At 35.0% G+C, this 13,737-nt stretch overlaps 2 protein-coding genes across 3 annotated transcripts; both read right to left on the bottom strand.

The window, feature by feature from the left end:
* Window positions 1–654: 654 nt before the first annotated feature.
* Window positions 655–2,149, bottom strand: LOC112688996. Of its 2 annotated transcripts, XM_025562474.1 has the most exons (4): window positions 1,878–2,149; window positions 1,487–1,608; window positions 1,292–1,420; window positions 655–1,227 (listed from the first exon to the last, which is right to left on the bottom strand). In XM_025562474.1, the coding sequence occupies exons 1-4, from the start codon at window positions 1,951–1,953 to the stop codon at window positions 1,219–1,221; spliced, it is 336 nt and encodes a 111-aa protein (XP_025418259.1). In that variant the 5' UTR covers window positions 1,954–2,149; the 3' UTR covers window positions 655–1,218. The 2 variants fall into 2 exon arrangements, with proteins under 2 accessions (XP_025418259.1, XP_025418258.1); XM_025562473.1 differs by having other exon boundaries at window positions 655–1,420.
* Window positions 2,150–4,397: 2,248 nt separating this feature from the next.
* Window positions 4,398–10,870, bottom strand: LOC112688933 (phospholipase D C-like). The gene is made up of 2 exons (XM_025562367.1): window positions 9,994–10,870; window positions 4,398–6,645 (listed from the first exon to the last, which is right to left on the bottom strand). The coding sequence occupies exons 1-2, from the start codon at window positions 10,180–10,182 to the stop codon at window positions 4,846–4,848; spliced, it is 1,989 nt and encodes a 662-aa protein (XP_025418152.1). The 5' UTR covers window positions 10,183–10,870; the 3' UTR covers window positions 4,398–4,845.
* Window positions 10,871–13,737: the final 2,867 nt, after the last annotated feature.

Genomic DNA, 13,737 nt, shown 5'->3' with positions numbered 1-13,737 from the left:
TAAATGATTAGTAAATCATAGTACTTACAATTGGTATATATAAAAATAAAAAATGTACTTTCAATAAGTTGAAATTATACTTCAGCATAGTTGAAAACATAAAAGTACTTTAAATTTAATAATACTTTATGAATTTCAATTAAAGAGCTTTAATTTATTTTTACAACTTATCGAATTTCAAATTTTACATTTTACAATAGTACTTATTTATATTATAGTTATAACTTAATAATATCTATATATAAATAATATAATATGCAAAAACATGGCAGACCTTGAAAAAAAAAACAAGTTTTAAATTAAATATTAACTCGTGAACAATTCGAGTATAATTCAATTACTGTAGGTAATAATGTTCAAATTTGAAAACATAGATAATTATATTTAATAATTATATAACAACACAATAAATATTTAATTGATTACAAATTGTTAAATGATAAAATAAAAACTTTCATAATATTCTAAAATAAATATTAATTAATTAACGAATGTAGAAATTCAATATATTTGATATTTTATATTAATAATGAACATATTTTCTTTAATTAAATGATAAATTGTATGAAACTTGACTAAATTATTTGAACTTTTGGACAAAATTATTAATTATCAGTATTAAATTTTAATGAATCTATTACTTATGTGGTCCAAAGTCATATTTCATTACAACATGTTCAATTGAATTTGTTTTCCAATTTCTATAGTACATATAATGTATTCTTTACATGTTCATAAAAGTAAATTTAAGATGAATTCAAATTAGCAAATAATGCTCTGCAGACAAAACATAATTTCACTTTTTATTTTGTTTAAAACTTCGAAATTCTATACTGTTTTTATAGGTCTAATTAGCTGTCTAATTGAGGCTTAGATCTGTTTTTATTATAAGAAAAATAAGTATAAAATTACTCCCAAATCTCCCACGCCAATGTATATACATTAAAAACTATATTATTGAGCTTATATTTTTCATATTGTTATCATTTCAGATTGGATCATCATCTCAAGTCTGCTCTACGAAATGGAAAAATGCAGTAAACTCCTCGTTCTGTGTAGATCATTGACATCTCCGGTTATAGTGGTAAATGAAATAAGACAAGAGAAGTTTGTCGGTTAACATTGCAACTAAGAATATGTACATTTAATTATTACACATTTAGAACAGAAACATTGTTATGGTCTTGAGCATGTTGGTCAATCGCGGTAACGTACACATTACTGTTTCTGTAAGTAAATTTTATTTAATTTATTTAATTATAATTACAAGTAAACAAGATACATGGTATACATAAATGTATATGTATATGCGTAAAGTCCAAAAATGAATTCTTAAATGTTTATTATCACTGATCCATGGTCTTGTTACACTTCGGATTTCATTATACATTTTAATATGTAACCCAACTGAAGTAAGCACCTGTAAAATATAAAATAATTTTAGTTCGAGTTATATTATAGCACTTATTTCGTGTAATATGTTTACTGTTATCTTTTTCGTTATGTTTCTGCTGAAACATAAAGCAATGCCGTCGACTTTTTTTTTGAACGCTTTTGATTTCACTTTTGACCTTCGTTGGGACGTTTCATCGTACGAAATTAACAATTCTTAGCAACATTACATAAATACAATTTATAATGTGGTCGAATTTTTTTTTTTTTTTTTAATAGTCTTTTAAACCATTCAGTATTCTGTATTACTTTATTATACATTTATTTATTATTATACTTGTTATTTTATGTTCAGATAAGATAATGTCAATTATAAACGATTTATAACAATAGGTACTTAATTGACAAAAAAAAGGCTGAACAATATGTTTTTATATTCCTCTTTCACATTTTTATTTTATTATAAAATATTTGATTTCACTTACTTGAATAAATTACTTTTACAACTAATGAACATTGGGTAATGTAATTAATTGTCCAGTTTGATATTATCTTCATCATTTAATATTATGTTATTTTCGACATCGTGTTTAAATGTCAAATAGATATTTCTGCAAAAGATTCACGGCATACGTTAATAAAGCTCATTACTGATTAAAACGTAATCGTTAAGCTGATAGGTAATTAATTCATTGAAAATTTATGATATAAAAATGGCTAAAACTGGTACCCATCATTAAAACGCTATGTTAATTAATCTTGATATACCTGATGTAGAACAATTGGATTTTTGTCAACAATTATATTTTTTTAAAATAAAATTAATGTTGGTATTTAAAAAAAAAAAACTGTAAATAAATAGAAACTGAAAATAAACACAACATTTAATACTTAATAATATATATCTATAGAGGTATATATACATATATATTAATTATAACTAATGTAAATAAGATATATTTTCAAATTTGGTGAACTGTAACACTTGATCAACAGTTTTTTTGTAAGTTATAAATGATTTTAATAATATCAATTTCATTAGAAAAAATAAATAGGTACGTTAACAATTATTAAACCAGAGATAAAATTACAAGCCATAATTAATCATGTACAGAAATTATTATGATCAACTCATAGTCAATTATTCTTATCAATATATAGATATATAGAACTTGTAATTCACTAAAACATTATCATGTCATGATTAAGGCATTTTCATTTTTATTTTATATTGTATTTATTCAAGTTTTTGGTTCATCAGTCTAGTATGACAATCAATACGTGTTTTACAATATAATATTGTTGATCCTACATCTCGTAAGGCTCATGTCTGCTTGAAAGTAACATTTAACAATGTTTTGCAATTTAATTGTTTTGTTATTATTAGATCAAACATGTTGAAAATATACTATACCCAGAAAAGGTATAAAAAATATACATTGATAACTGTGATAAATTATTTTTTTTTTTCTAAAGGTTTTATAGTTGTTCTCATTATATATTATATATAATTATACATATAAGTTAAAATAATAAGTAAATAAATAATTTTAATAACTTGATTTTATACATAATATTGTTAATAACCTAAAAAAAAAATACAATTCAAAATTTTTTTTGATAGTTCCAATTGACTTAATTCTAAATTTTAATTTGTAATATTATTTTCATTTACCAAATATTTTACTGATTTTAATAAAATGTTATGGCAATTATAATTAAATCAGACATTATGTTCATTTTTTCTTTTTTTTTATAAACTTTTAATTTTGTAAATAATTATTTTTAAAAAAAATAAAATGAGAACTTTAGGTACTTATTAATAGTCTAAATAGTATAAGAAATAATGAACTACAATCAAATTTCACATATATACCTATATTTTATTTATTTTAACAAAATAATTGTAATATTCGATTTTTGATTATGGTAAAACAATAAATTACCACAACAATATCATATAATATTTAGTATATACATACTTTGTTCATTAAATAAACATTGTGATTTTTATATTTATACACACATATATACTTATTATTTATTTATTTATACAATATATATTTCTAATTACACAATTTCATAAACAATGTTGCTAATATTGGTTCATTGAGCAGCTCTTCGATATCAATAATTATAATACAATATTTTACTATTATTAACAAACAACATCAGTGGATTCAAAAAATGACAATTAATTTAACTTACTTATTTTATAGATTCATTTTGTTATTGCTGTTTAACATATTTTTTTACTTTATCATTTAAACAAATAATACTGCAATTACAATGTAATTTTATTAATAAGTACATAATTGAATTTGTAGACAACACAACAATTAATTTTTAGTATTTACCAAAACCCTAATTCTTATTAGTAAAACCAAATAAAATGATTGTATATATATTACCGCATATTCTAGGTATAAAATAATAGTTTTAAAATAAAAATAAAAACAGAGATCTCAATGAAAAACAAATGCTACTATTTGGACGATGAATTAATTTTTGTTCAGATACAAAGTGTTATATAATATCGGCTACTAATTTTTAACTTGTATTTCATTATCTATGGACGGATTATAATAATACAATTAGTATCTAAAGTTCTTAATATAAATAGGCCGTGTCAATTACGATAATATTTACTATCATTATATAGAATAATTTCAATTGAATAAAACATAAGCTCAAGTTCAAGTATATACTTGAGTAATTGAAGGAGTTCTAAACTGTTCACTTTTATTTTTCTTTAGGACTATTATCTGAAAATAAATTTGCAACTGAAACTTGGACTTTAGTTCTATAAAACGATTGTAATATAAATATATGATCTAATTTTACTATACAAATAATAATAATAAAATGATGATAATAATAATAATAATAATGATAATAATAATAATAATAATAATAATAATAATAATAATAATAATAATATAATATAAATATATATTATATTATATTATATTATGTATAAAATTTTTAAAATGGTAACAAGTCTCTTAATATATTATAAGACCTATAACATATTCATATAATTTTATTGCAAAACATTTAATTTAAATATTAGTGTCATGATGAAGAATTTAGTAATATTGTTGGCTGTTGATTTGTTTTGAAAATAAAATACATGTCCACATATTTTATTCTACAAGAGATAATAAAATTATAATAACATAACCTACATTAAAATTAAAAAATAATAATAATAATTGAGCTGCCCGTTGGTTTAAATATTACACAGCCATCCTTGTTGCAGATTGCTATTTGCATATCAATATCTTTACAGGTATTCAATAATTATTTAAGATATATATAAATGTGATCTATCAGGTACACGCGTAAACATCTAGGTAAATTTAATCATTCCATTGTCATATAATCACACATCAATACTTAATGCTTTTAAATATACATTTAAGTTTTTAAAAGATATAATGTTGCAAGTATTTAATTAGTTCCTTCATTATTACAAAGATTCACTAGTGATGGTACTTGATAATTAGTTGATGTCTTACTTTTTGACATTAATAATGACGATACAATTCCACGTTCTCGACGTTTCTGGGTCCGTTGATGATGGTGGGAATGGTGATGATGTCTCTGTTTGTTATGGGTTTGATTATGATGGTAATGATTTTTATAGTGTCGTCTTCTACGTTTATGTTGCTGAGATTTGCGATCTCCATTATCACTAGATACTGTCGTAGACATATCACAATCGCTATTAATATTATCCATCAATGTTATTGAAGTTGATGACAACGATTGTGAACTGTTACCATTGCTATTATTATTTGATGATGATAAGCTTAAAACTGAGCCCCAATCAATAGATGTAATAGTAGTGTTACTATTACCAATCAATGGTAATATATTATCATCACACTGATGATTGCCAATACCCAAAGCTGTATTTCTTTTATTGTTGAAACTGTTATCATAGGTTTGATGATCCATTAGAGGCAAGTTGGAATTATCGATATCTTCATCTTCATCATCATCATCTTCATCATACTCATCTGAATTAATATAATTATCACAATCTTCAATACTTCCATTTAAATTGTAGTACTGAAGATGGTGATTATTCAAATCTAAATGATTAGTAGTCATTCCTGTTGCATGACCATGATGATGATCTACTTCATCATCGTCGTCATCGTAGTAATATTCATCATCAACACCAGAGTCAATAGAATCTGTTGTACTGCTACTGCTACTGCTACTACTACTACTGCTACTATTATGATCAACCATCATATCTGGTCGACCATTTCTGTATTCAGAAGGGTAAGGTGTTGGAGATCGTCTATTATTATTATTATGGTTTTGATGGTGTAAGACATCAATTTGTTGCTGTTGGTGTGATTGATGAGTATTTATCGTTGTCGATAAGCTACGTCGTTGTTGAGCTTGCTGTGCTGCAGCAGCAGCTTCTCGAGACATTTCACGCTCAATCAATCTCAAAGTGTTACAAATAAGCACCGACCTACGCAATCCAGCCTCACAGCTTTGCTGAGAACCACCATTGGATCCACCGCTAGATTTTCCTAATTTACGCATTGATGCATCAAACACTGCAGCTCTACGACGTCTGTAACATTGTGTAGCAGGTACACAACGTCCCAACTCACAGCATTCTGGTTCGGTATTAGTTCGTTGTTGAATTATAGCCATTGTCGTAGTCGTTGTAATGCTACCACCACTTCCTAAATCCAAATAACACTTACCATTAGTGTCACATTTGATAGTTTGCTGTTGTTGGTGATTTTGTCTCCAGTGATTGTGAGAGTTATGTTGTTGAGAAGACGATAATGTTGATAAAGAAGATGAATTGGCAGAATTAGAGACATTTCCACTATTAGACGAAGATAGTGACAAACTACCAGCAGGTAAGTATTGATCATCATCATCATCATCGTCGTCATCATCGTCGTCATCATCTTCAACACTGCAATCTGAATCATCAGTAACAGCTGCTATTGCAGCAACAATTGATGATGTAGCATCATCATCATTCAATTGAGACGCTGAATCCAATTGCTCTATAATATGTTCATTCAGTAATAGTTCCTCATTGTTAGCCATTCGTCTTGCTATTTTAGGAATATGATCGTCTTCTAATGATGAAGATAATCGTCTTTTACAAGCATTTGATTCGCTGCCAGTTTCATTTGACATGCTTGTATTGATGGTTGTCATCGGTGAAACATGAATACCCATGTTGTTCAGTAGTAAAAAGCTATTCTGTAAAAAAATAAAAAAATTGAATTAGTTATTATTTAATGAAAAAATATGCAAATTGGTATTATATTCATAAATACATCAAAAATAATTTCAATTAAATTCTCAAAATTTAACCTAAATATTTAACCGTGATAAAATTAATATATCATAATTTAATATTGTTAAAAGATAATCTAAATGAAAGAAATAATGTAAATTTATTAAAATTAACCCCGTTTCGAATAATATACTATATAATTTATAGACGTAGAAATAAAAAAATAAAAGTTCTATATACAATTTGATATTGATATTAGTACGAAAATATAATTATTTCTTAAATATAAATCATTAAGTTAGTTAAATTATAAAATTTATAAGATATCTTAGAAAAAAAAAATTAAAATTAGAATATCCCTATTTATAGTCTGTGTATGAACCATATACATTTGATAATTCATTTAATAAAATGAGTATTATGTTATACTTTATGAAATTGTTTAAATTCATTATTTATTCATTATTAGTAAGTTTAGATGATATTAACCAGTTAACTATTAAACTTTCCATCTATCATTAAATCTACAGAAATAAAACATTCCACAAAATAATTCATCAAAATATATTAGACGAAAAAAAATTTATCGTTTTATTGTATTATCATAATAATTTTATTAAAAACTTTATCATTGAAATGTTAAAAATTACAAGAAAATTCTACCGTGGTTTGTTTCTGACCAAAATTTGATTGAAAATTGTGAAAATAAACAAACTAAGGAAAAATAAGTTGTTAAAATATGGTTGACAAGATCTTAGAAAACGATTATCTACATTCTATTCCATGAATGTTGATCATTAATAATTAAAATATTATTTTAAAAAGGTAAGACGAAAATAGACTTGTCCTACTTTCGAACCTATCTATAAGAAAAAAAAGTAATTCAAACAATTTACATCAGTTATAATTAAATGAGAACCAAACAATAAATTTAAAAAAAATTGCGTACACTTGTGATTAAACCTATATCATGTTTCAATACCAAATTCCAGATTTTTTTTTTCTATTCTTTTTCGAATAGGCGTATGTTTGTAAAGTATTCATCTCACGAGTTCCCGTTTTGCGTTCGCGTACTAAAAAACCATATTGCGTGGCAACGATTCGCACTGATGGCGCTATCTAGCAACAATTCGGTTCGTGGTAGTACCACATTCTAGTATCGTCGAAGGCGTGCAGATAGCGTTAGGGAAAACTGACACTGGCACTATTCTCGTCCTCGTCAGCATTCAACACCGATCTCGTAATAGTCGTAAACTATTGCTTAAATATTACATGTTTATACGAAATAAACGCGTATTCATTTTCCGGACTTCGAAAAAGATGTGAAAAACGAAAAACTTATAAGCTCAAAGGTACTGCACCCTTCCCCGCCCAGGAACGTTTACATAATACTATTGTTAGGACGAGTAGACAAAATTCGGATGGAATTGTACGTGATTTTCGTGAACATGTGCAAGCGAACGGCAAGCAGAGTATTTGTAAAGTTCGCACGAAACGAATCGATTGTTTACCCGTACACAAAGAGCAATTCTATTTCTGTACATTGAACCAAACTTACGAGTGCCTCTAAGACACCGTCCGTTTTCCAACTCTCCGCCGACCGTGAGTAGTCCACGGCGAAACTTCGTCACGATTAGCGTTTCATGAGCAGTGTTTTTCGTCGAATAGGAAAAGAAACGGACGAGCGGTACAGTAAGGAGGGAGGGGGGAAGAAAAATTCAACCTATCCCCGCCGCCACTGCGAACGTTTGGGGCACGTTTTCGCGCAGTCTTCGCAGTCCGAGTAAAAAAATACATTAAATCTTTTATATTATTATACGGTCGCCGACGCCACTGCTAGCTCTCGGTTAACACACTTTCTCCGCATATTTCTTCCGCTACTATCGCGATACCAACCTACACGCGCGCATTGTGCAGTCCGTTGCTTTCTATTACGCGGGTCGTTCTACAAGTACCGCACCGCGCAACAACAACAACAACAACAACAACAACAACAACAACAATAATAATAATAATAATATAACTAATGAAAACAGCGATTTTCACCGAAACACAGTGGCGGCAGCCGGATATTATAATACTGTGATCACCGCAATTTTTATACAAACGAACAGATAATCTTGCCCGACTGTGGTAAAGAAGGGGGGTTTTATCACGACATATTTACATCCCTCGAATACATGCCATCGATTGACGGCAGTTAACAGCTCGTGCGGATAGACCGAGTTCGCAAAATATTTCGAACGCGTAAAAAAATCGTGTACGAATCGCGTGTGGGGGTGCACGACTCGCATTTATAGTACAAACCTCGACCGCATAAATTACGCGATATTATATGCACGCTCGCAGAGGATTGGCTCGGCGGCAGTAGCGAGTACGAAAACCATATTCGATGCGAATACGGAAGAACCGTGTACTTATTCTTGGTATTTTTTTCCAATAATATAATTATCCCGGAAATCAGCGAAAAGGGGAATTTACACGAGATATTTTTATCAAAAAGTCGAAACGTTAATATCGGCTTGAAAACATATCTCAGCCGCCCACATGCCCCTCCACTACCCCCTCCCAACCCATTGCGTAACTGTAAGTACAAGTTCACGCACAAAACGTTACGTATTCGACGCACAAGCGCAAGCTTTGACATTTACAAACTAAAATATTTAAACATAATAAACATTGCGAATAGAGAATCGATTCTGATACCTCTTAATACGTGACACACTTTTGTTTTTATACGCATTAAAAGTACTATCGAAAAATCGTTTTGTTAGCCATTATAATCATTATTAACACATAGGTAAAAATAATAAAACAGTATTATTCAACAGTTCCACCGCCGCCGTTCCTACAATATATCTGTAAAAATAATCATTTCAAGAATTCGTTTCGAAACGATAGACAACGCGCGCGTTCGTGCTCAAAAGTCAAACGCGCGCGCTGATATTGGTTATCAAAAAGCGATAAACGGGAGGAGAAAATAAAAGATATTATTATCATCAGGCGCACATGTTTCCGCACGAACCGTGTGTCGCCCGGTGGCTCGTCCGCAACCCGGCGGCGGCGGCGGCGGCGACGGCGGCGGCGGCGACGGCGGCGACGGTTGGCGGGAACTTTGAATCGCTCGCACACATCCCCGTGGCGAGCGCGCACCTCCACCCGACGACCCTTCGCGCGCGCTTAAGGACAACGATAAAAACCAACGGGGTCGACGAATATCGGGTTTAAATACCGTGTAGCAACGGACAAAGACGATAATATATACTAGAATAATAATAATAATAATAATAATAACAATAGTGCATGCTCACCGTCGAACTGTCGTCGGCGCAGTAAAAGTTCTGGTCGTCGTCGTCACTCCACATTTTCATGCGAACGACCCGTGTCGGCTGAGGCTGTGGCACGTAATAGTAATCCTGTTGCTGATGCTCTTCGGCCACGGCTGCCGTCACAGCGGTCGGCGGCAATAGGGGCGAGAGCAGACCGACGGTGGTCGTCATGTTGGCGTACGGCTGCGTCGTTGTCACTGGAGCTGCTGGTTCTGCTGACGATGATTAGTCTGTCGGCCGCTGTCACTGTTCCGCTCTTCCTGATAGTCGTTGAAGCGTTGTAACGTCGGTATCGGCGTCTGCGGCGCCGGGCCAACATCATATAACGTTCACGCCGGCAATAACAGTGGTCTCCGTCCACCGGGCGCTAGTGCGAAAAGTCGTCGTGTTGGTGATCGGTCGAGCGGTTGCTGATGAACGGGTCGCGGATGGTTTAACGCCGGATTTCTCTGGCCGTTGAACGGTCGTGCCCGTGTCCCCCCGGTCGGTGGGTCCCTCTAGAGCGACAAATACCGCTAGTTCGATAGCGAGGACTGGTGAACGTTGAGAGAAAAACAAGAAAAACCTGAACAACGGACGTACGTGATTCACGGTCCCCCCACGACGGCCTTACAGATCGGAGAAAATTAAACGAGGCGTTTATGGAGAGAAAAAAAAATTCGCGACTAACGAAATCGATAAAATATAATAGATATTGGTGGATACAATATTATAATATTGTTGTGATCGTGCCACACAATAGCGCGCGCAAAAGCGATACGTAAGTGCGAGTGCGCGTTCAGGACGAGCTGCGTGCAGTGGTGCGCTACGTCGCGTAACTCGTGAATAACACTGGCTCGCTGTTGTTGACGACGCTGCTTTGCTGTTGCTGTTACCCCCGCCACTACCGCCGCCACCTCGGCACGACGAACCCTTCACCTGACCCACCGCCGCCGACGCCGCCGCCGACCACGGCCGCTCGCCCACCTCGCCGCAACCCGTCCAACCCGCCCTTCTACTCTTCGTCTATCACACACATTATACACACGCGTACGCACGCACACTCGCTCACATATACATGTTTATTCCACTTCATGCCCGCACCGTCACTTCACCGCTTCGCCGTCATCGACGCTGCCGCCGCCGCTAACATCGCCTCACGCCATAGCATTGTACGCGAACCGCTCCCCGCCGCCGCCGTCTTCCCGACCGTCATACCGTTACTACTACTACTATACTACCCAGCCGCCGCACAGCCGTGGCCGTAGCGCTTTATACGGATCACACCACGACCACGGCCGCCGCACGTCCACGCGCATATTTTCGTGATCGCAGCCGACCGCAGCGCGCTCTCGCCGCCACCGCCGGACACGGTGTCCAAAGGCCGAACCAAAAACGGCGGTATCCGCGCTTCGCGTTGAATGATATTGTAATAACGCTTACGCGTGTGTGTACGGTACACACGTATCGTAGGGCAACGTCATACATGCAATGCTTTATCACCACGTGCACCGTACGTAGGCGGCACACGCACGCACGACCCGCTCGCCGCGTCGTCCGCCCGCCGACGCATTCGTCGGCTTTATCAACTCCGTCCCGGCCTACGTCCGCCGCCGATACCATTATTGTTATCCGAACCATTCGGTCGCGTGTACCCAAACGTTCTCGCGACACGTGTGCCCGGCACTCCAATCAATCGGACGTCGGAGAGTTGACGGCCCACCGAATGCCGTTCGGTGCGACGTGCTTACGCGCGCAATTATATTGTACATATTCCCGACGCGAGACCATTTGGCAACGATAACGTATTTTCCATTCGTTCTGGTTTTCCCGACCGCCGCGGGCGGCCGGTGACCGCTTAAAGCCCATTTCCCGGTCGACCGCTGGCCGCGATACCGTCCCGACCATGGCCTGCGAGCCGCGGTTCCAAGACGATGTGACCAGGCGTAGGTTATTTCTCAGAGCTCTGATCGGTTCACGGGGACGCAGAGAACTCTGTCCGGGTTCTCCACGCGCGCACTAAGAACCGACCAACCGCGTTGCCGTCGCCGCGACCGAGGTCGGCCATCATCGTAGCACCATTCCTTTTACTTCTCCGCACCGCGCACCCACCGATCGTTGCTGAGCACCCGTTGCCGCCGCCGCATACCCGTACGTGCATGTATGACTTCGCGCGTACACCTGGTTCGACCTTCCCCCTTTCCCTCCTTTCGTTCCACCTCGTCCAGACCTTATCATCCGAACGACTACGTTATTTCTATACATGAAAAATAATTTTATCGCACATAACCACCTACCGTCTCCACCCGATGCCCGCGGAATCTTCGCAAACAGCCTTCGCTCACTTGGCCGACGAACGTACGTTTCGCGGTTCGATGGAAAATAATTTTCCCCGAACGTAGGTACAACGTGTACGGAATACGCTCGTGTGTCATATTTTTATATAAAAAAAAAAAAATTATGTCAGGAAAAATTCATTAAAAGTCACTGATTATTTCTTCTCCGTCGGCCGATGGCACAGCCGTACCCGGCACATTCGAATTACTAATACCCAAAAACAGTCCTATCCAAAAAAACAAATGCAAATAGGCGTGTGTTTTTCAACTAGGTCGGTATTTATTACTCTAAGGAAATGTTGATGGTTATGATCTTTGCCTAGTGTTTGTTATAATTAACATATAAATAAATATATAAATATATATATATAATATATAAATATATGTATATAAAATAATTTCCCTAGTGCAGCAGTGCACAACTCGTTATTGTCTCTCCGACATGAGCAACTATTTGGAAATCGACCGATCGATAGAGCAATATTATATTTAGATATAAAATATTGTTGTTTGATATAGTTACAATTATTTTTTATCAACCGAGAGCCGTTTATCATTTGTTTGCGGCCTCAACGTCAATTGGCGCAATGACGTAACTGCGATATAATAATAATATAATAATTATATTCGCCGCCGTCGAGTGATAATCGAATTTTTTTCTCTCCGACAACCGAGTTATACAAGACTTGGGAATTTTGCCCGTGCTGTTGGAAGGAGCGGCCCGTGTTTTTTTTTAGTAACGCTGATAGTAATATTCTGACGTCGAGTTTGCCGCCGAAAGATATATGTGTGTGTGTATGTGTGTGTGTGTGTGTGTGTGTGTGTGTGTGTGTGCGTATATTTACAGCGGAGTATAAAATATGAACGAGTGGGGACGGCGGAGAGTTAGTGTGTCGGTTACTGCATTTTTTAATTCCGGCACACACGCACAGGCGCCCGTCGCCAATACTGACACGCCACACACGCAAACACGGCACTCACATACACACATACACACACACACACACACACACACACACACACACACACACACACACACTAGTGATCCGCGTACTTAAACCCACACGCGCGCACGGTACTAGTTGCCTGCACTGATGACAATGAGGCCTGCCGTTAGGTGCGCCGTCGTAGTTACACCATGAGATATTGCTATGTCCTGTACGATCCGTGAAAAGCCCGCTTATTTTCAAAAAGTACGAGTAAAAATCGCCGCCTTGGCTCGACCAACTCCTCCGTGGACGTGGTCAGACGGAATCAATTGTGATAAAACTAAAACGAACCCTGCACGCAACAATTAGTGGCTCGCACTTTGTGCCCATCACGTTCCATATTTATTTCATCACGACTGCTCCCGATCGCATTTACGAATGAAAAACACATTTATAATTGTTGCGATAAAATTGTACATTTC

The sequence above is a fragment of the Sipha flava genome, unplaced genomic scaffold (genome assembly GCF_003268045.1).
Source record: "Sipha flava isolate LNK unplaced genomic scaffold, YSA_version1 41_pilon_pilon, whole genome shotgun sequence".
Classification (NCBI taxonomy): Eukaryota; Metazoa; Arthropoda; class Insecta; order Hemiptera; family Aphididae; genus Sipha; species Sipha flava.
The sequence above is the reverse complement of the archived record's forward strand: the minus strand, read 5'-3'. Positions and strand labels throughout refer to the sequence as shown.

Excerpts from the sequence above, each read along its gene's own strand:
- LOC112688996 (XM_025562473.1), bottom strand. The coding sequence starts at position 1,953 with ATGATGAAGATAATATCAAACTGGACAATTAATTACATTACCCAATGT. Across the intron at positions 1,609-1,877 it reads TGTAAAAGTAATTTATTCAA|AATTGTTAATTTCGTACGAT; the intron begins GTAAGTGAAATC and ends AATGTTGCTAAG. Across the intron at positions 1,421-1,486 it reads ACATAACGAAAAAGATAACA|GTGCTTACTTCAGTTGGGTT; the intron begins GTAAACATATTA and ends TATATTTTACAG.
- LOC112688933 (XM_025562367.1), bottom strand. The coding sequence starts at position 10,182 with ATGACGACCACCGTCGGTCTGCTCTCGCCCCTATTGCCGCCGACCGCT. Across the intron at positions 6,646-9,993 it reads GCGCCGACGACAGTTCGACG|AATAGCTTTTTACTACTGAA; the intron begins GTGAGCATGCAC and ends ATTTTTTTACAG.